This window comes from Buceros rhinoceros, unplaced genomic scaffold (assembly GCF_000710305.1).
Source record: "Buceros rhinoceros silvestris isolate BGI_N320 unplaced genomic scaffold, ASM71030v1 scaffold1063, whole genome shotgun sequence".
NCBI classification, from domain to species: domain Eukaryota; kingdom Metazoa; phylum Chordata; class Aves; order Bucerotiformes; family Bucerotidae; genus Buceros; species Buceros rhinoceros.
The window spans coordinates 13,791-37,558 of record NW_010403975.1 but is presented as its reverse complement, the minus strand read 5'-3'; the positions used below and the strand labels follow the sequence as shown (position 1 = coordinate 37,558).

The window sequence follows — 23,768 nt, the reverse complement described above, 5'->3', positions numbered from 1 at the left end:
GGAAGAGACTTGTCTTGATTGCGGTGTTTGAATGAATTATATAAGAGATATGGAATTCTGTAAGTAAATTATTCGTGTACAGCATTTAATTTACTTCTCTATTTTCCTGCAGAATTACCCAAATACTCTCATACATGCCACATAGCATGCTTTGAAATCAAATGCAATAGACACGTATGTTAGAACACTGAATGGACACTCCTGAAGATTTAGGAAAATCATCCTTTTTAAAATGCAAAATAAGTTCTATCTTACAACTCCTCCTTCCTCTCTAAGGCCTTAAAAACAAGACAAAAACCATTTTTATTAAACAGAAATGAAAAAGAAGGTTCTAAATTTCAGCAGTCTTACAAGAGTGATTCATTCCTTCCCTAAATGGCAGGGAAGCTCAGTACAGGTGAGCTATGAGACTGCCCATCCCAAGGAAACACAAAACCAGTTTTAATGACCTTTCTGCCACTAGCTCTGTTAAAACCTCTAAAAGTCCCTAAGAGGAAAAAAAAACCCACAACATTGTAACAGAAGGAACCACTCAGCTTGTAAATGAGGACTAAGGATTCAGCAGAGCTGTTTCCAGGTGAAGATCACTGTCTTATGATGAATAATTAATTCTACAGCAGACAGACCTAAGACTACCGACAGAACAGAGTGAAGCAATCATTTTTTTTTGTTGAAACGCACGCTGTGGGAAGGCATTGCTAAATACCTTTACAACAACGAGTAAAGTTGGCTAAGATAGCCAACCATCAATCTACTTATTTTTCACAACAGGCTCCGCTTGCTTCATGTACAAACCACAGCTTTATCAAAGACACAATTTACTACTAATCTTGAATTGAGTAAAACTAAGAGCTATAACATTCATGTAGTTTTTGTAGTGAAAAAGGATACCTGCACAATTTTTGCCAAGTTTAAATAAAACTGATTTGCATTTTGTTGTGTGTGTTAGGGCAGCTCTATGGAAATTATGCAAATATATTCAGTGGAACTAGTTTTCACATTAAAAGTGAATTGTATGAGACAAAACCCCAATATACTGCAAGACTTGACAAGCTGACAATAACAATTCCTCTTTTTTCCCAAGAATGCAATTTTATGACCTTTGCAATCAGCATCATTGACATTTCCATATGTACTTGCAAGTCAGATCAAGCTGGCCAGCTTTATATTACCTCTCATTCTTTTAGTTCTAGGCTTCCCTTTTGAACCTTTAGGCCTCTAGGACACTTTTAAAAGACAGTTTAAAAACACGATTCTGCAGAATTTAAAAGCTGACAATTGAATTTGAAACAAGGAAAATACATAGGCAATCATGCTTAAACTAGGAGTGTAGTACTACAGCTATTAAATTTGCAATGGAAATCTGAATCAAGTTTGTATCTATGTAAAAATGCAATAATTTTTATGACAGTAGAGTTAGGAGGACTCCAGTAAAGGCTGGGATTCCACTGCAGTCGGTGATCTGCAGTCACTTAGACACTAATCCATTCTGCTCTTAGGTAACTTCTGAACTAAATGGGAAAACCAAAGACAGCTAAAATAAGATACCATCCCATTACATACACATGGACAAAACCAAAACGTTACTTTCGTTGCCTGAAGGAAGTTTGTTCCCCTGATGCTCCCTACAGTTCTCTTACTATAACTACCCAGATCAGGAACTTGTCTAGATGGCAACAGAGTTCCCTTGTAACTTGGATGCTCCATTGTTTTTCGTCACAGAAGCCCAGTCATGACCAGGGCATACATATGAAAACTGAAGGGAGAATTACCACACAACCCACTCATCAGTAACATAACAATGCCACATGCGTGTCAGTATAACTTTTCTGTATGTCGTATATATAGTCCATAACATAAGATTAACTATACTGTCAGATCAAAGACCCATCCTCATGGCTTTCAACACTAAACCACAGCACACAGGGTGCACAAGTTTAGAGCAGTATTTCTCCTATGGGCTCTTTCACTTTCATCACTCAACAGTTCAGGAAATTCTTGAGCATTGGCTGGCAGTACCACTTCACTGGGCTGATAGCTGTTGCTGAATCTCTCCTTTAGGAGCTTGCCCCAAATCTCCGCGAACCCACGTACAGTTCTGGCATTCACAGCACTCTGCATGGAACTTCAGTCCATGTCCCAACTTCAGCTGTGCGAAACAATTTCTTTTCCAATACTGTTCATGATTTCACGTATTTGCCACAACTTTCCTCTCACTCATCTCCACCTGCAAAGCTGAGGAGCTCTGGGCAATTTAATCTTGTTACATGCAAGCTCTTCAATGGCTCTTGGCATTTTACTGTATTTTTTTTCAGAAGGTATGTCCAGAACTAATTCTAGTGTTGAATATATGGGCTCATCTTGGATTTCTTAAGCAGAAACACAAAAGCATCCTCCTTACATTAATTTTGGAATGGATCTTACTTATCGTTTCCTAAAAGCTATTCAGCTATAGTTTTTTTTTCAGTAAGAAATAAAATTAAGTACTTGTCTCTGTTGTTTTTTTTTTTTACCCCCACAACTACGGTATGCATGGTATATAAGAATAATTGACTTCCTATTCATTTGCAAGTCCTCTTTGGGAAAAACTTAAGAGAAAATTAAGATAATTCTATGAACTTACTCAGTGAAAAAAAGAGGTTTTAAAATACCAGGAAGTATTTCTATATATAGGAAAGAATACTTTTACATTCTATGTGTCTAATCACTTTTAATAACATTTTCCAGAAAGACATTATGAAGTAAAGACTGGAAAAGCCAAACATACTTTAAATTAATTCAGAAGTATTCACATATTAAGATATAAGGCAGACAACATATAGAGTACAGAGCCAACATACAGTACTAGAGAGTGTATATACAGATGCTCTCCCTAAGTGCTACAAAGGTTTTTTTTTCTCCTTCAAATTAGGGCACGAAAGTTTTGACATCTAAAAATCGTATTTTCAGGGCTAAGACACTGTAGCTTTAAAGTAAGGTCTTCTCCCCCATCTACGTTACATATATCAACCCCCTTGTTAGGCAACAGTATAAACAGATTGCTCGATGGAAGTGAAATTTTAAATACATAAATAGCAACACAGAATGAAAAGCATCTATGAGTTCTTCCAATGATCAGAGTTGGGTTAAGTGTTTTCCTATCAACAACTTCTGTTCAGAGAAACATACGTTAGCACTAGTTCCTTGAGGCAGAGATAAATAATAATTGTTGCCAAGATTCACTGTACTGTAATTTGTCCATGTGCTAAAGAAGCCAGTTCTGCATTCTGGTTTCACAGAGAAATTCACATTTCATTTTTTCTAACAAAATGTCTTTGCTTTTGTGAATTGCTAAAGCTTTAGCTCAATATTCAACTCTTGGGTCTAATTACATATTTTCTGAGCAAACAAAAATGGTAATGTGGCAGAGAAGAAAAGCAACTTCATCTACCATTAAGGTTCCTGCTTAGGTAGCAAAGAAGAAAAAAAAAAAGTCTGTATGGACGTGGAAAGGAGGCACTAGTCACAAAACTAAAAGTCCAAGCTCACACAGGATCAGAATATCCTCTATTTTTATCTAGCTTAAATCAAATTTTAATGTATTCACATTACATTTGCAAATCATAAATCTGTGTCCCAGACCTCCAACCTTTGCACTTGCAAGTTAATTTTCTATCCACTGCTATCCATACATCCACACACACTGAATCCAGAAAGCCTTTGCTGGCAGATGTGCTGTTTGGAGGTTCTAGCACCTTTGTCTCATAAACGTGACCCCGGGTGTGACCTCAGGCCAGGTTTACTGTCTGCAGGCATGCTGCCAACACCCTTGTCCTGACCTCGTAATCACTGCATGTGGTGGCAAGGCATTGGCATGCAAACGTAACCCAAAGACCAGTAAAAACCTACAGTTTCCAATTCCCTTTTATTTTCCCATCAGACAAATACATATAAGACAACACCTGAGTTCTCATTTGTATTTTCATATTCCAAACCACAGGGCAGCCTGACACCCTGTGTGTGCCTTAATGAAGTCTCCTCTCTTTCAGTTGTCCGTACCCAGAAGTATTAGCACATGCTCACACAGAGGCCTCCTTTGACAAACATTTTAGCAAAACATTTGAGTGCATTAGAAAATGTAAGTTTTAGTGGTGATATATTTATTATATGCTCGGTCTGGCCAGAATCTCTGATAATGCAGGCAGGCAATACTGCACCCACATGCGATAAATGGTCCTATCCCTGCTTGGAAAGGAGGCATCACTGTCCCCTAAGTCTCACTGGGGATCGCTGAAAAGATGAGCATCAATGACATGCCCTCCTAATTATCTCAGGGGTTTAGAGAGCCCTGCAAGGAAGCACTTATTTTATAACCATCAGTTTTTATAAGCATCACTGCTATGTGACAGACTTCAGACTGGATGTGGACTCCTTCAACTGCCATCCTCTACTGTTTGGAAACACGGTGCAAAGACTCCAATGACCGTTCTGACATCTCCTTTATATATGCCCATGGGTACAGGGTTTGGAGGATGCTGTTCAAAAGTCGATCATAACTCTGCACACAGCGGACTTACTCCAAACTAGTCAGTGAAAATGGGAGTCTAAGGTTACAAAACTCCAGTGGCTGAAAGTTAACTTCTCACATACAGTTAGTTGTCGGATTATCTACTTCATCTAGCTACATGGTTCCAGGGAACCACTACATGGTTCTGCTAAACCAGATTTGTCTCCCACAGCCCAGAACCCCTGGCTGACCAGAGACTAAGGAGTTGCAATGATAAAGACTCCAAGAAATTAATTATCCCCGTCTTCTTCCTCAGATGACAAGACATCCAGAAGAGTAAAAATAATTTCTTCTGGAATGTTTTCCTGGAGCACTTGTCCCAGACTCAAGGTTATAAGCTTCATTCTTTCCATATTGTGCCTCTCTCTGACTGATGAACAACTTGAAGGCACCAGGGCTCACCCGTAGATGAGCAGAGCAAAATAAGCAGAAAACAGAAACAAGGCTTGCTTCCTTGTGTGAGGCCACAGGTAACTGTAAAGGCAGCAGCAACATGCTACTGTTTTCTGTGTGAGCTACAGTGGAGTATTTGATAAAGTGGCCCACCAGGAGCTCACAGTCCAGAAAGCAAAGGACTGTGGGACAGCTTTCTTCAAAGCACCAGCCTACTGAGGATGTCTAGGCGAAGGAACCAGACTAGATCTGATCCCAAGCAAAATTGCTAAAGCATGGTAAGAGTAGCTACATCCTCAGCACCTACTGCTTTTGTCCACTCATCATCTTTTGTGCTTTGGTACTTATTAATGAGGACAAAGCCTAAAACTACATTAAAAAAACCTACATGCACTCAAAAGTACTTAAAAACGAAAAGTAATAAGTGCAAACCCAAATGCAGCTCATGTATTTTTAACTGCGCAGCGATACTGAGGAATATTCTGCATTCTTGTTGCATGCAAAGCTGTCTCAAGTTGAGGAATTTTACTTAATTATATTTATTACAATTACAAAACCTCTAATTACTGATTCAGGTATTGAGAAACAAGACAAATAGTCAAACACACACCCAGAGAAAACACTTTTCCTCCCTCTTTGCGTCTCAATTTCGCTTCAGACATCTCTCTCCTCTCTAGCCCTCAGTCTTCTCGCTTTTGCCATTATGTTACACTCAGTCCCTTTGTAAGGCAATGGGTCAGTGCATAGCAACTTGCTCTTTTTGCCTCTCCTTGTTTCGTACTCCTTTCAGCTGCTTTAGCGTGGGTTCTCCACCAGCTGAAATACCTTCAGGGACTATGCCTCTTCAGCATGGATTCCTCCGTGGGTTGCAGTCTCTTCAGAGGTGTACCACCTCCTGTGACTCCTCACGCATCTCCCGTTTTTCCCTTCATGCCTGCTCTGTTATTCCCCCCTGTACCTCCATTCGTGCATTGTTCTATGTCTCCTGCATCACCTTTGTGCCTCCTTCTTTTGTGCCTCCTCACATCCCTCCTCCTGTATCTCCACTTCTGAAATGTTCTCCTTTGCGTTTCCTCCTCTCCCCTGGTGTCTCCTGTCCCTAGTAGCTACTGAACTTTCTTAAATATGTTTTCATAGAGGTATCATATGCTCCTCTATTTGGTTCCAATTTTGGTTGTACAGTCGGTTCATATTGTCCTTTGAGGAAATGATTGGAAACTGCTGTGCCCAGAACAGGGCGGTCATGATCTTCTCCCTCACAGGTCAGCCCTGCAGCTCTCCTGCTTTGAAATCCCTACCATTTATGCCACATATAATTCAAAAGGTGAATAGAAAAAAGGAAAAAAAAATTTCTAAAACTCAGCCATAATAATCTATGAAGTAAATGATATGAACAACAAAGGGCATGGACAAAAAACATCCCTTATGATCAATACTTGATAAACAAAAATAACTTTGTTTTGTATGATGACTCTGTTCTAAAGAGCTACTTCCACATACGTTAACATCAACAAGAGATGCATTCATTTCTGAAGAACAGATCCCCAGAACACATACGTATGTTTTGTCACATATACCAGTCCCAGAATATGAACTTTGGCTGAGAAGACTATATACTTCTGGAAATTAATTAAATTTGACTTACCATAACAGAGTCAAGTTTTTGTTTCACTTTCTGCATTCTCATTGATGCTCTTGCAACACTGACAAACTGATCCGCCGGAGACATTACCATACTTTTTTGTACTGGAGTTTCGGAAAAACTGTTAAAGAACTGTGGCCCTCTTGGTGCAGCTGTGGTAAGTGATGGACTGAGATCTTTTATGAGTTCAGCTTCCTGTTGTGCAACTGTGGAAATACCCAATATTAATGTGTCAGGTGAAGTCTTAAGTTGCCACAGGAAAAAAAAACAACTGAATGAGAACTGTCATTTTGCCTTCAGACAAACACCATTGGAACCTGTATTAGTAGTGCTGCAGAGAAAACCTGAAAATGACGCCAAGTTTTCCCCATAGTACTCCTTTTCCTCCTAACTGTTCCTGACCACAGTATCTCCCTTTTGTTACCAGTGTGACGTCTTGCACAGAACTGATATTTTTGTATTGCTTATAATCAACAGTATTCTCCATGCAGAAATACTGGAGGGAGGGAAGGGGGAGAAAGAGAAAAGAATTTTTTAAAGCCAAGAAAGTTACATATCTTGCACTTAGCTGAAGTCAGCTGTTTTACTAGGTACATTTTTCCAGCCTATTTCTAGGGTCTAGAGCACCAGTCCTATGAGAAGCAGCTGAGGGAACTCGGGTTGTTTAGCCTGGAGAAAAGGAGCCTGAGGGGAGACCTCATCTCTTTACAACTACCTGAAAGGAAGTTGTTTCGTACTTATTCTCCTACCAAGTAACAAGCGACAGGACAAGAGGAAATAGCCTCAAGTTGCACCAGAGGAGATTTAGGCTGGATATTAGGAAAATCTGCAGAGAGGGTTGTCAAGTATTGGAACAGGCTGCCCAGAGAGGTGGTGGAGTCCCCATCCCTGAAGGGATTTAAAAGACATATAGATGTGGTGCTTAGGGACATGGTTTGGTGATGACCTGGCAGTGTAGGATGAACGGATGCACTCCATCTTAAAGGTCCCTTCCAATCAAAATTATTCTGGGATTCTACAAATGAGCTTATCACAGAACCACAGAATGTTTTGGATTGGAAGGGACCTTCCAAAGTCATCTATTTTAACCCCCCTGCAGCAAGCAGGAACATCTGCAACCAGGTAAGGATGCTCAGAGCCCCAACTAACCTGACCATGAAGGTTTACCACCTCTCTGGGCATCCTATGCTAGTGTTTCACCACCCTCATTGTAAATGTCTTCTTTATCTCTAGTCTAAATCCACCTCTTTTCATTTAAAACCATCACCCCTTGTCCTGACGCAGCAGGCCCTGCTAAAAAGACTGCCCTCATCTTTCTTACACATCCCCTTTAAGCACTGGAAGCCCACAACAACAGAACCTTCTCTTCTCCCGGCTGAACAAGCCCAACTCTCTCAGCCTGTCCTCATAGCAGAGATGCTCCATCCCTCTGATCGTTTTTGTGGCCCTCCTCTGGACTCACTCCAACAGGTCCATGTCTTTCCTGAGCTGAGGACTCCAGAGCTGGGCACGGCACTGCAGGTGAGGTCTCACCAGAGCAGAGGGGCAGAAACGCCTCCCTCAATCTGCTGGCCGCGCTTCTTTGGATGCAGCCCAGAATACACTGCCAGCTCACGTCCAGCCTTTCATCCATCAACATCCCCAAATCCTTCTCCACAGGGCTGCTCTCAACCTCATCATCCCCCAGCCTGTACTGATACCAGGAACTGCCCTGACTGAGGTGCAGGATCTTGCACTTGGCATTGTTGAACCTCATGAGATACATATGGGCTCACTTCTCCAGCTTGTCCAGGTCCTGGATGGCATCCTGTCCTTCAGGTGTGTTAACCACACCACTCAGCTTGGTGCCATCTGCAAACTTGCTGAGGGTGCACTCGATCCCACTGTCTATGTCATTGATGAAGATATTTAACAGCTCTGGTCCCAGTATTGTCCTGAGGGACACCACTTGTCACCGATCTCTATCCAGCCATTGAGCATTGGCCACTAGCCTCTGGACGTGACCATCCAAGCAATTCCTTATCAGTCCACCCATCAAATCCATCTCTCTCCAATTTACAGAGCTTATTATACTTGAGTAAAATTTCAGAAGTTGCTAGATGTGTACAGTCACGGGAAGCATTTTAGGAGGCAGTCTGCTTCAGAGTAGGATATTTTGGATGGAAGTTGAGTTCTCAGTCATTTAAACAAATTGTTTGACTTTTTCAATTTTTTTACTATAGGGTCAAGCCAACAAAGTTTTAAAGAATTATTCATCGAAGTTTTGTTCAGGATATTCATGAAACTATTGGTGTACATAAATCAAGTAACTGTTGGAGTCTTAAAAACTATGTCAGTGACTAACATTAATATTACTGTACAATTAACTCTATCAACACTAAGACAGTAACTCTTCTGAAAGTATTGTGTGTGCTTTTAACCAAAAAAGGAACAAGAAGTTGGTAACAGACAACAACCTATGCAAAAACTTACTGTCACCAGTGACTTGATCAGTCAGATGATACAAATAACTACCAGTGTGATAGCTGTGTGATCTCTAAATAAACACACACACATTATACTACTCTATTAGCTTTTTAAAGACTCACTGTCTGCTGAACAGTCAAAAAATTTTAAATAAATACTTCCCCTGATAAATTTTCCACTGCTCTCTAGAACGCAGATATCTTACTGAGTTAAAGTTTAGCACCAAATATTGATTGTAAAGTCATTCCACTTTGTTTTCCTGTAAAAGCCAACCAGTTCAACAGACAAACTGTGAGACCTGATATGAGTAATCTCATTACTACATGTTATTTAAAAAGCAAACACATAAAGGCAGGATTAGCTCTACAAATCTATGTTCACTGCAAATAGAATTCAAACAAAAATTTGTTACAGATATGCAAAATTTATTGTATAATTCATATTATCTATTGCCTAGATGCAATATGACATCTGAAACTATATCCTTAATTGAAATAATGACACCTAAGCTAAGTACAAAACCACCACTATCAGAAAAGCCTGCAAAGGGCAGTCTGAATTTTATTTCTAATATAAAAAATTCAATATTAGCATTTATCACTATCTTCTCTTTACTATAACATGATGAATAGACATATCTCGCACAGAATCACACCACAGATGTAACATCTGTTTATTTGAACAATCTACACTCTCTCATTTATTTCTATACAGCTCCTCAAAATTATTTTCTAAGAGACCCAGCACAAAATACTGAGATTTCTATTAAAATCATTAATTTTCAAAATGATACTATTTTCTGGCTCCATAATCCCCCTCCATACTGAAAAGGAGCTTTTAAATGACACTGCCTATGTATGATAAAGTGCTGTAAAAATCATGCAGGATGACATACACGTTTAATATGGATTCGAACTTGAGGTTACAAGGAAACTCTGGAGACTGGCTAGGCCAAAGCCGCTGCTCAAAGCAGGGTCACCTAGAGCAGGTTGCTCAGCTTCATGTCCAGTTCATTTTTGCTATCTCTCAGATATGTATTACCATCAAACGGCTGCTTTCTTTTTTCTTCAAAAGGAGTATAAATAAATACTAGCAATTCACTTCTAAAAAGAAATTATTTACAGGTGACTATCGAGAAAATTTGTACTGTACCTTTAAAATCAAAAATATATACAAGTATTGGCTGGTTTCCTCCGAAGGCACAAAATGACACCATGTGTTCATGTGGATGAAAGGCAACATCACGAAGTGGAGATGTGAAAGAGAGTTCAGAATATATGGCCACCTGATCTCCTAAAGGGGTGAAATATGTGAATTAATACCATGAAAACGTATTTGATGCAGCACAGTAACAGGTGGTTAAAGCGAGTACTACTACAGCGCAGTGACTGCCACCCTAAATAAATATACATCACTCAGTTTCCTTATTGGAAAGCACTCTTTGGTATGAGACAAGAAAATATTGCATGCTTTTAAGTTAAGAAGTCAGAAAAGCTTGTGCTGTTGCAACAGCTGCAGGACACCCCAGAGGATGCATCAGGTGAGTTCTTGAGTTCTGATAAGCAAGTTCTGGAAAGGTGGCGTTCCACAGTATTTGTTTGTGCTTGCGTTTTGCCAGAGATCGCAATCTTCGTGGTGGATTTCAATTATATAATACTGGCAACAGGAGTGAAACTTGAGCACAAAATTATTAAAAAAAATAAACAAAATTAGCTCTTTGGCTGATAGCATTATGAAAGTAAGTACAGTGTATAAACAAGAGGCAAAGCCCAGTGAAAACCTACTAATAACAAAGTTCCTCCCTCCTCTTACTTTTATTCTGTTTTAAAGTTTTCAGACAAAGTATTTACTGACACAGGTTAAGCTAATATAGTTGGAAATGTGAAAATAAATTCAAAGAAGAACTGTTGGTTAGCCGACAGTTCTAAAGTATTAACATTTCTCTTTTTAAAAACAATTCAGATCATAATTGGAGACAGAATATAATGTCATCAAAAATGTGTATTCTGCTACCTTCTACTATTATTTTTGTCCCTTTTACCTCACTGTACAACAATGATGACAAACTCTTTATCTTACGTTCGCTTAACATTTTTGCAGAAAAACATTGGTAGCTATCCCGAAACTACTGGGTTTGGGGAGTAATTCACAAAACCCCCTTATATTCCAAAGGCCAAAATTATTCAGAGTTTCTGATCACCCTTGGGAAACAGAGTCCAATTTCCAAATCCAAAAAACACAACAGAAAGACTGATCTAACTTAAAACATTCTTGTGCATTCTGTTTTAAGCCCCTCATCCACATGTTCAGAACTGCAGTACACAAACAGCTGAGCTTCAGGTGCTCCATTCCTGCAGGATATTACACATGCTACCTGTGCCTATTACTCTCCTTTAGAGAAATACACCTTAGAAATTCATAATAGCTATTGAAAAGGCAGAGCTGAGGCTTCAGGATTTAATAACATCTTACTGAAGTTTTACTTTGCATCAAAAGTCTAACAGTAAAGCTCAGAAAACCCGTTTCCTCTTAGCCTTGACAACCTGGCTCAAGACATAAAGTAATCAGTTACCTGTTTCTAGATTCCAAACATAAGCCTTTCCATCTTCACTTCCAGAAAACAGGAACGTACCACATGGTGTTAAGGTGCTGTGAATCTTTTCTCTGTAATTTGTGGCACCTATGTACTTCTTTGTAGCCAAGCTAAAGATAAAGGATAGTTTGCCAATGTAGCAGATACTTTCAGAGTAGACAATCAAACTTCTTAATGTCAGTAACCCCCCTACTCCTCAGAAAAATTAGTAGACCTTGTATCCCAAATAGATATGCCAGCAGCCACCTTTTGCAGAGTGCAGCCTTTACCCTTTCCCTGGATTTCATAATGGACTTAAAATTAAAGATGAAAGTGTACGTCCTTGTATTGTAGAAGAATATGTAAATACTCAGTTCTAGAGAATGGATATAGATGTAGTAATCTGTATTTTCTTGATCCTGGGCTTTGTAAAAAATGGGGAAACTGGCACTATTCCTCCAAGCTCTGCCAAAAACTTTTCATTATGCTTCCTGAGCTTGATTACATCCCAGAGTGCTTCAATTTATCCAGCAGCTCTTTAGCTCTTCAGCTCTTCAGACTAACGCCTCCTTGGTTCGAACACCAGCAGTAGAATCAACAAATTTCAGACATCAATGTTAACAGTAAATTAACATTAATATTTTTAGTACTAGTTCACAACTAATCTTTTTTCAGCAAAACACTACTGGTCAGCATAGTAATAATGACCCACTAGTGAACTCCTGTCAAACAGTTTGTAGGCATCAAGGAAGGGAGGATCTACAAAAGGATTTAAAGCAGCACAAGCCAGCTTGTAATAGGCTCTTCTCAAACGTGAGGTACAGCTTGGAAAGAGATGTGGAAGTTCAAAACGGAGAGTAATAGAGCAGCAATGCTACAATGCAGAATTCGAGGTAAGAAGAACTGCAACAGGCCATGGAAACCCTCAAAGACAGAAGACAAATTTTTAAAATGTGCTACTGCAGAAACAATGGAGGTACACTGGGAGAAGTGCAGTGCAGTTAATATGACAGGAAAATAATTTTTAACAGTTTTCTGAATAAATACACCCTAGATACCATTCTTTTTGGCAAGCAAGAGAAAAGGATGGTTTAATGAACACAGTGCAAGACCATATTAGCCCAAATAAGAGTTTTAGCTGTGTGAGTAAGATAGTATCTCTGAGATGTCATGCAGAAGAGCTCTGCAAGATGTAAAACTAACCTGCATGTGAAACCCCAAGGAGAGGTCTGAACCAAAACCAAATCCCTCATAACATACCTGAGTGACAGGACCGCAGCATTATCCAAAAAGATCAAAAAAGCAAGTCGAAAGCAGAAAGTTAAGAACAACTAGCTGTCAATCAAAGTGAATTGTGTTGATCTGTGACCTCCACCCCCTCTTTTCTCATGAAGGGAATGAACAGTTAATGCTGACATGTAAAATTATCACTGCTGGGTATCTGACCCTGTGGTTTATTGATAGACCTCAGTCAATGCAACTGTGGGCTGCAGTCAAAGCAGCAGTCCTGCTGCTGTCCTCTCCACCCTTATTTTCCCAGGCTCTCCCTCATTTCTTCTCTAGTGTTTTGTCAGCTATCAGATGAGTTAGATCAGATAGTTGATTAAAATGAAAATTAATCATTTGTATGTGCTGGATGATTTTTTAGACGGATCGATTCACTGATCTGACTTAACTTGCATCAAAAGATCTCTAGAGCTGATAAAAAGGAAATGCTAGGAATACATGGCCAAAGCTGTGGGAGATAGGAGGAGATGGTGTGTCTGATAGATAAACTGGCTTAAAGTGATTGTGAAACTGCACACCATATTAACCCTTTCTTTGAGAATAATACACATGTCCACCTTCCTCAAACTAGAACTCTGCACTTTTGAGGAATGGTAGTGATAGAAGAACACTATCTGCTTCAAAAACTACAGGTTCCCTCTGTTAATCCACCAATTTCACACCTCGATGGAGTGGATAGCTCAGCCTTCTAGCATGGTCATTATTATTTATCATTTACAGTAAAACAAGTGCACTGTAAGACTGGAAAGTCTTCAGGTAGTTAGAACATCCAGCCCAATATCTTATTTAAGAGTGAGATTGTGTGAGAGAGCATATATATGTACAAAAGTATGTTCTAGAAGAATGGAGTTTCACATGCTATCAGAGTATAAAGGTATTTCCCCCATGTAATCTTATGTAGAACACCAGGGACCTTTTATTTTCTGCATGTCAAGGATGGGAACCCAGGAAGTTAAGGGTGAATCATTTACAAAATGACATTCATATCTTTAACGCGACTTTCCAGAGGAGAATGTTCAGATGCATCCTATGCATAACTGAGAGGAGTGAGACACTTCTCAGTTTTACCAGTGAAAGGAGAAGAGGGAACTGACACAAATTGAAATATAGGAAATTCTGTTCACAATTGAGAAGAGAATTGTTTTACTTTGATGGTGAATGAACACTAGAACATGTTGGTTACAGAAGCTGTAAAATCTCCAACCTTTGAGATATTCAAAACCCATCTGGACAAAGCTGTGAGCCAGATGCTCTCATAATTATCAGGGTTCAACTGGAGCATCTCCAGCCTCATAGACTGAAGTGATTTTATGATCACCTTGTTTTTTATTGTAGTTTTTCACTAAAGAATCATGTTCATAACTATTAAAAATGAGAAAGTTATGAAAAAGTATAGTTGAAAGTATCTCATGGCCTGCTTAATATACCATAATACACACATCACTGCATTTTTCAGTATTTATGATGACAATCTTCATTCCATTTTATCATCAAAATATTCTTCCCAGAGTCTTAACAATTAGAAACTTAAGGCATAAATAAAGGTTATAATTTCAAAGTTATTTTCACACCCAGACTGCATTTTCAGTCTTCAGGAGACTGAAGTTTCCTTCATGCCACCTTAAGCTCTCATGTAATCTAGTAATTTTTGGATATTCTATTCTAAAAGAGTTACCCAACATCACATAAAAGGTCTGTAACACAGTAGTGTTTTGAAACTATTTCCTAACCCTAATATTGCTATCCTTGATTATTAGGACATCTTTCTTCTCCACAACCACACGCTTAATATTTTTATAGTACTTTATTTCCAAGTAAATTTTAAACCAAAAAGGGAACATGCACTTGTCACCAAAAATCTGCTTACATTCTGAGATCCATGATTCTCAGGGTACTGTCTTTGGCATGGATTAACAGACGCCTTCCGTTTGGATGCACCGCCAAATGATTGATTGGTGTTCCTTTAATATCGTTTTCTTTTATTTCCTACACAAAGAAGGAAAATAAAATTTAAAAATAGAACTTTGTGTTTTAAATACATGTTTTTACACATTATTATTCATTTTTCTTTTGCATTACTTTCTTTCTGCACACTTCATTCTATCTGGTTAAGGAAAAATGTTTCTTCATATTTTACTAGACAATCAACTTTCCACAAGCACTGGCAAATTCTGCTGTGACTCTGACCTTCTGAAACACTGACAACAGAAATGCTGACTGAACATCAGGCCTAAGATACAAAGGTAATTTGTAAAGCCTAAAGTGATCTATTTTATTATCCCTAGAGAACAAAGCTAATGCGTTAGCAATTATCTGTTAATACAATGTTATTAAACTTCAAGCATTTTCACGTTTCATGTAAAAAAAAGTCAAGCTACAAAACAATTCAAAAATTTTAACTGAATCATAGCATGGTCTATCAGCTCTTTTGTACTGTTATTTAAAGAAAATACACTTTTTCAGTTAAACAGAACTATAAAGAAATTTGAATACAACTCAAATGGCTAGAGTTGGAACAGTTCACATAAAAAACACAGTGCTTGCTTAAGAAACCTGTATACCTTATTAATCCTCCAGTGTTGAAACAGGTGTTGAGAACTTCCTTTGACAGACGTATCCCAAACTATTATCAGTCCTGAACTGTCTCCTGAGAACATGTGGAGCCCTGTGAAATAACAACATCTATAAGAAGACTAACAACACACAAAAGAACTAATACAGAAAAGGATAAATGAACAAGAAACAACTTTTTTCTATTATTTTTTGTGAACAGAACACCAATTCTTTCCTCTCCTTTGCTACAATACACTCATTGCAAACACATTTTGCTCATACTGCATGACATAAGTTGATCCACCAGTTAACGGTATTGAGAATCATCAAATCTTTCCTTTTCTCTCAGTTTTTCACATTCTCTGTCAATATTGAGAAGTTTCTCAGCTTCCCACTTCTTCAGTCTAGCAACAAAATCCTCACAATCTAACTACTGCTATCTCATTTGCTTTATCTTTGTACTGAGTTTTAACTTTGAATGGCAATATGGTGGAGCTGTCTTTGCTACTGTTCTGATCATGCAGTGTCCTGAATTTCTGTCAGAGTTCTCTAGAAGCTCGTTTCCTGCTTCAGATTTTTAGTACATAATTCTTCCACCAAGAACACCAGGCAAACCTGTCTTTTTTCCAGCTTACGTTTCTACACCATCTGCTAGGCTTTCCACCTGCATCCTGATGTATTTGTCTCCTCTGAACAGTAGCATCTGTGCTTTACGTTCTGCTAACTTTTGCTGCAATATGTACAAAACATTAGCTAACTAATAACAGCTAGTTATGGGGATAATGAAAACAAAACTATGACCAAAATTTGCCCAGTCGTCATTGCCTGATCGCTACTCATTTGTTTGCCTGGCCTTTCTACACATACCTTTTGTGATTATTCTCAATTCATATCAGTCTACATTCATCCAAATAAGGCATCATACTCAGGGTCTACATTCATAAGGCATCATAATAATGACTTAACTGGAATAGTTTTAGCTGTGTTTGCATTCTGTAACAGTGTTTTCACATTGCCTCCGTGAAATAAAGCAAAGCAGAAACACTCAAGTTGGTCTTCAACTGAAGAGAAGACTACCTGAAAAAGTAATACTAAATACATACCTTCTGCATCAAAACAAAGTGTGTTGATGAAGCCTTTGTGACCATCAAGCTCCTGTAGCAGTTGCCCGTGGATTTCTTTCACATTTGCATTCCAGATTCTAATCACCGAGTCGTAACATCCTGTCACAACCAACCAGTCAGCAATTGGGTGGTACTTCGCAGTGTAAACAAATGAAGGATGAGGGAAGACTCTCACTGCAGATGCCACCTTCATTTCTATTTTCCACATTCTAAAAGGAAAGGATGTTATATCTACACAGATACAACTGATGATATATTTTGCAGTAGCGGTTCTAGAGGCAAATGCTTGCAAACACTTAACACCAGCTCTTTATCCTACCAATTTATTCTACCTATATTTAATCCTTTCATGTGGTACTTTCTAACAAGAATTAAGATACATTCGCTACTTCACATAGAACTCTGTCTTCAAAATTCATGACTACTTACTCATGTAATGGATATTTTGCACGTTTTAAAGTACACATAAAGAATTCCATGGAATGGATTGATTTATTTCTTTCAGGAGTTATAAACAAATTAATACCTTCTGGAGGATCACTTGTTTAAAAAAAAACAAACCAAAAATACAAAAGAAAGAAGGTAGAACAAAAAGCCCACAAAGGAACATTTATGACCACTAAATAGAAATAAAGCCCTAGAATGTTTTAAAAAACAGTTCCATGCCACACAGTAATTGTGATCTCAAGGATGTTTTCTTTACATAAATTCAATTCTTACTCTTCATCTATTTCCTGTCCTTCACCACCTGTACCTGTAATACCAGGTATTTCTCTAGGAAGTGTTTTTCGTTCATACATTTTACTATTGAGCCTTCCCCAAAGATGAGTCCATAAAGACTGGAATGGTACCTGGATCGTGGAACACAGGTGGGCGGCACATTTCAGAGAGTACTCAGTTGCAATGTGGAATTTAACTGTTTGAGTGCCACCCTTCCAGGGGCGTGGCTACTCCTGGAGGCTACTGAAGAATTCTAAGCTTACTCTGAGGTGAGTTCATTACAAATTTGCAGTCCCTTAGAGTATGGCAATTAACGCCCAACTTAACCTGCAAAGGTCACAAAGAGTCTACCTATCTTTTAGAATGCTGTTTTCTAACCACAGAAAAGTTCATTTATTGCTCATAAATAATGTGGGACTAAACCTTGGGAAGGCTCATAGGGTAACATAAAACCCTGTATAAAGAAGAATTCACCTAAGTTCCAAAATTTCCCTTCAAGTTGTCTGAGAACCCGGTCTAAGAGATGATCCGAGTAATAAACCAATAATGACTTTAAAGCAATGTCGTGCCTTTTGGTCCTCATCCTTCAGTTCTACCATGTTTCAATGGCAAAGTGCCCCCAATATGCAAGGGAAAACCAAGAAACTCTGCCTAAACTGAGACCTTTTAGGGAGCTTAAGGCAACGGACAATAAATACAGGAACTAATAACTCGCACAGTGACTATGCACAGTAAAGGAGGCAGACCACTACAGTTTCATCTTGCTGCCACAAATTCAAGAATTGAGGAACAGCTGGGTAACATAAGTGACTGAAATTTATATTTAAGTCAGTATAAAAAAAATACTTAATTTAATCTGCTTCCAAATAAAAGATAAAAATATGGGCTGAGCTCTCAAAATACTCCTTTTATGCCTACATACAAGGCAGGAAAAAAAAAAAGAGCGCAAACCAGTTCCGCACATACAATATATCATTTACAATTCTGGCATTTCAATTATGCAACTGCCTGTAGCATTACTGAGTTGCATAACAGAAACAGATAGGGATCTGAAGACCTAAAAAAAAAAAAAAGCCCTATGAAAAACTATGAAGTTCCTGGTCATAAAATTGTGCAGTGTCACAGCCATTTTTTTATGTCTTTCTACAGTTTTGGGGGTTTTGCTTTGAAACCTTGAACAGATTAGCATTTTAACATTAACACTGCATTGAAGTACACTTCTTAATTGTAGAGGAAAATGTGTACACATTCAGTCTCAGAAACAACACTACCAAATTTCATTTACAGCAATGTAAGTTGAATTTAAGTGTCCAAAAACTAAAAAATAAAAAAATATGTGCATGTGGCCAATTTATACAAATAACCTGAATCTTAGATTTTCAGTTTCCTGCTTCATGTTGCAATTTACAAACTTGCGTTCATAATATGGCAATTTCTCCAAGGACAGAATAGTCTATCTCAGTGACTTCTTGAAATATAAAGCCTTTTGGTTTTTTGCTACACTGTAGATTTAGACATTACAGGTTTTGGAGAAGTTTTTGTCTCAAATACATCTACATTAGAAACCACCACGGTAAATACAGCCCAACTGATTAACTCCATCACAATTTTTATATTATTATAGAGTAAGTCACACTGTAATCAAAACATTGTACAGTCTGCAGCAAGATATGAAACCGGAAAACGTTCTTTTCGCTTCTGATGCTATCTGCCAGAATATCTTCATCATACTGACCTGGCAGTGCCATCAGAGGATGCAGTAAGAAGGTATTGATTGTCTTTTGACCAACAAAGATCATACACTATGTTAAGGTGAACATAAAATTCTCTCAGGAACTGTCCAGAAGGAATTTCATACACTAGTGAAGTTTAAATAGAAAAATAAAAATTTTGTAAATATTTACAATCCATTATATGCAATTATTAGTGCAAAGTTTAGTCTAATCTTAGGCTGAGTTTCTGCTAGCGTAAGTTAACTATTCTTTTCATTTCAGAGAACAAGATGAAATAGTTCCTAGATAGGCACGGAGAGCAAGCATATACTTCCATCTAGTGGTTCATGGACGTCACAACTACCTTCATTCTGGAGCAGCCTGCTTGCTTTACATTGTTAGAACCAGATTAAAATTACCATTTTTAAAAGATTTTGACAGCTACCTGACCACTGTCTGAAAAAGATTAACATCGAGGTCATTTCTGGGGCGGTGTAATGAAGGAATCTGAACTTACTGCTCCTTGCATTTAAACATTTACTTTGTGTATGCTTAAAATACCATTCTCTCTAAATCTCAAAATTCTTACGCAGGGCTGAAGAGCTACGCAGTTGAGGCCACTGTGAAGCAGCAGCCCCAAATTTGAGTGACAAGGAATGTTTGCAGTTCCAACAGAACAGGACCACGGAAGACAGCAGCCTCCTGTAGTTTCTCTGGAGACGACAATATTCTGAGTATCTAACTTCCATGACAGGTTAGGTGAAAAACTTACACAAAAAGTTGGTGGGGTCGGGGCTGGGAAAGTTATTTCACTTAAAACCTTAATATCAGAAAATACGTTCCTTACGCAAACTGATTTAGGATTTCCATTAGACCTCTGCACGGAAATAGTGTGATCTCTTACCGTTTCAGTGTATATACATTACCATATATGAAAAGCCAGTTCCAGCCCTATTAACACGGAAAGAGCATTTTCCTCAATGCTCTTTAATGCACAGAACAATTTGCAAAACATGATTATAAAACAAAACCTCTAAACCCCCACAATTTAAAAATACATCTTTTGCCCTTTAACTTCAAATTAGATGAGTAATAAGAAAAAAAAGGAAAATATATTTTAAACTTACAAACAATGGGATAGCCATTATTTCCTGCACATGCTGCTGCCAGCTTTCTCCCATCATGAGAGAACCGAATACAGAAACAGCCCATATCTCCACCTCGCAGTGAAAACAGATGCTTGTTCGGTATGCGGCAAGCCTAGGTTTTCAGGTAAGAATTGGGATTACAGAGTTATGGATATTAACTATCTAATGCTTAAAACACATTATTTCCTGTCCTGCATAAGCTTTAAATGTTTTTCACATCCTAAGGCAATTTAAAAGAAAAGTTCAACTTTATAAACAGAGACAGTTCTGCTGCATAACTTAGGCCACATCTAGCTCATACATTTGTCTTTGCCTCACTATTACAGACAACTAGCAAGTTTTAAAAACATAACAAAATTAAATCTTAAGGAAATTATTTCAATTTTAAGATGTACTCAATGATGACTATCATCAATGATGTAAACTGTAGAGTTAGACTGTAAGTCCAGCTCATTTAAGGAGTCTAAGCACAACTCTGAGTAATGTCTCAGTGTGAACTGAGAAGAGTAACTGCAGGCACTCAGACCATTGGTCTATCAAACCATCTTTAGGATTCCTCACCTGTATTTCAATTCCTAATTTTAATAACTGAGATGAAAGATTTCAAAAAATTACACAGGTATTATAGTCCCCTTCCTCTCTCCTAAAATATTTCTGCTTTTCCTACAGAACTAAATTCAAAGTTTAAGGGGATTTAAAATATCTGAAGAAGTTATGTGATTATTTAACCTAAACTTGATTTACTTTCATGAATGAAAAATGAGTATGAACAGATTCATATGCATTTAAAAAGTATACAAATAGATCTACTTAGGAAATAATTTAATATAAACTGTTCAATTCAGAATAAAGATAGACGTATCTTGATAGAGACTATAAATGCAATTAAGCCTTCCTATACTTTTAACCTCTCTGTAAAATAAAACATTACAAAGTTGAAACAAGAATTCATCTCAGAACAAACTTGTTTTATTTACAGGTCATGTAGCTAAAATTCACATATTAAATTAAAATAACTACATCAAAATTAAAATACAGTGATCTAGCAGTTAGGATAAAATCAGCAAGAACAGTCTTAGTAACATTCTTCAAGGAAAGTTCCTTCTCTTTTACTGTAAAAACTGAGAGAAAAAAAACCCAAGAAAATTTATTTCCCATCAAGCTGAAATCTGAAAACTGGTTTCCTGTCTTACTTCCATTACGTGAATAGTCCTACTCTTTCAAATTCCTAGAGAATTCTGGTGATAAAAATACCTGACTGTTCTGGGAAAAAACGGTTAAATCTACCATATTTGCTAAGGAGCTGAGCACCCTCTACTATTTCTGAGAGTTCCTTATGTTCTGTAATTTGTTTAGTATTATTTTTAACTTGCTTTAATGAATTACTTGCTTCATACTATTTAGATCACAAAAATAAAGTTATAAAAAGACAGTACATCTTTAAATTATTTTTCCTTAAAAAACAAAGAACACCACCTCACCTGTCCAGGCAATCTTGTCCACTTAAATGGCTCCTTTTTCTCCTCTAGAAAAGGTTCAGAGGCTTTTTTAGATCCCTCTCCCCGGAGCTCACACAGAGTTGCACTGCTGTGTTCTTGCTGATTAGCTACCACAGAGCGGAAAGAAGGAGCAACCTTCAGGCAAACAAAACTAAGTATCAGGAAAAAGTATTTTTAAAATGAACAGTGTAATATCTGAAAAGATTAAAAGGTACTTTTAACTTCAAATGCAATGCATTTTTACATCTGAAGAATAGAGATTAGAAGGATCTAGGCAGAATCTGTAACACATCTTAAGTGGAAGCAGAAATCTATACACAGAAAACTCTGCCATGCTATGGCTCTTGTCTGGAGCTCAATCCCTGCCTTGGAAAATCTGGTGTTTATCAGAACAAGAATTATATAATATTACTAGCCAATAGATCCAAGCCAAGCACCGCTCAGCCTATGCAAATTCATAACATCATTTGGAACTTCGCAGAGGACGGTAAATTAGGGACACCTGTAAACCAGCAACAGCACCTAAACATACCAGGAAAGCATTTAGACCATGGAGAAGACAGGCTCAGAACACTTCTAGAAAGATGAAGCACAGGTACTCAAGCAAAGCACAGAGAATTTCTAACAACCTCAGCAGCTGACTGAGCACAAGTCACTCCAGCATACAGAGGAGAAAAATATCCCCAAAAGATATGAGCTAATCCCACAGAATAGCTTGGGTTTGGACCACATCTCACCAGGGTCCCACAGATCACCCTTGCCCGTATGAACAGCGAGCAGGAGAAAGACATAAGACAACTGTAAATACATATGGAAAATTATGAAATAGAACACTATTGTAGTTGCACTGTAGAACAATAAATGCTGCACTTATCTTCAGTGAGCATCTCAGCACGTACCAATGTAAATTTGTCTTTAAAGGATTTTTCATCTGAGAAAAAAAATGACTCATCATAGCTTGAGGGTGCAGGAAATCAGAGCTAAGTGACTTACATCATCTCTCACTTACAGAATTTACACACCTGTATAAATCCTGTGGCTTAAAATGGCATTTCTCCAAACAAGAAGGGCCATCAATCTTCAAAAGTACCCTGAAAGTTTTCTGACTGTCAACGGCAAGATTGCAAAGTCGCAGACGGGAAAGTACGCCCATTTTTCAAACATAGTTATGAAGGGATGAGTTTGGGATATGTATCTAAAGATGCAAAGTTCTTACTACAGGTAGTTATATACTAGCTATTTTAATTGCTGCATGTAAGTACAGCTTTTATATACATGCATACAAACACACATACACTGCTCTAGGTAGTTACTAGTTCCTCCAGAAAAGTCTGCATATTTGTAAATATATTTCTATGTTACATATTTAACTTACATGATCTGGCAGTTTTATGCCCCTTACAGTTACATATAAAGTTGATGGGTAACGATTTCTAGGACACTTTGCCCACCAATCATAAACTTCAACAACATTTGTATGTGACTTGGTCCTTGGAGGTGGGTAATATAACTGCAGACGGAGTTTTCCATCGATGTTTAGAACTCCATTTGCACCTACAAGCTGGGAGCATGATTAAAAAGAGGGAAAAAAAATGTGTTAACATAAAAATAATAAAACTCATTGATTATTTGTAATATTTTAAACAACTACAGTATAAACTCTGAAATCCACTCCCCATTGGGGAAATACACTATCCCTAAGAGTGGGAATGACAGAAGCATATATTAAGCACTCCCAGGATCAAGTCACTAAGATCAAAGTTTAGATGGCAGCCGAGTTTTGAAACATGCTTTGTATGACCTCTGCAGTACCACTCTTTTTTTAATTACTACTTGCTGGAATCACTCAAATCTCAAAGGACTGTCAACCGCAAAGAGTCTCTTCCAAAACCACCCCCTTTGAAAGGTGCAGCAAAGGCCACTGGTAGGGCTTTGACTCAAAGCAGAAAATACAGCAAAGCAGTAACCTCCCCAACGCTGGGGAAACAGAATTCTGTCTACTGACTTAAAGATCAAATGTACCTACTGCCATTAACACTGACCACTGCTTAACAGGACTTCTCTACTTTGACTGATACAGATGAAAGGATAACACAGCCAGATGCA

At 38.0% G+C, this 23,768-nt stretch overlaps 1 protein-coding gene across 1 annotated transcript in view; it reads right to left on the bottom strand.

Annotated features, from left to right (window-relative positions):
- The window catches only part of AHI1 (Abelson helper integration site 1), an 81,295-nt gene that overhangs the window by 46,939 nt on the left and 10,588 nt on the right, over window positions 1-23,768 (bottom strand). The window contains exons 8-17 of the mRNA XM_010133180.1: window positions 23,038-23,223; window positions 21,645-21,797; window positions 20,143-20,275; window positions 19,039-19,162; window positions 16,563-16,792; window positions 15,468-15,571; window positions 14,774-14,892; window positions 11,620-11,750; window positions 10,200-10,340; window positions 6,585-6,787 (exon numbers count right to left, since the gene is read on the bottom strand). Of these exons, the coding sequence (XP_010131482.1) occupies window positions 6,585-6,787; window positions 10,200-10,340; window positions 11,620-11,750; window positions 14,774-14,892; window positions 15,468-15,571; window positions 16,563-16,792; window positions 19,039-19,162; window positions 20,143-20,275; window positions 21,645-21,797; window positions 23,038-23,223 (1,524 nt within the window). The remainder of the gene's footprint in view (window positions 1-6,584; window positions 6,788-10,199; window positions 10,341-11,619; window positions 11,751-14,773; window positions 14,893-15,467; window positions 15,572-16,562; window positions 16,793-19,038; window positions 19,163-20,142; window positions 20,276-21,644; window positions 21,798-23,037; window positions 23,224-23,768) is intronic.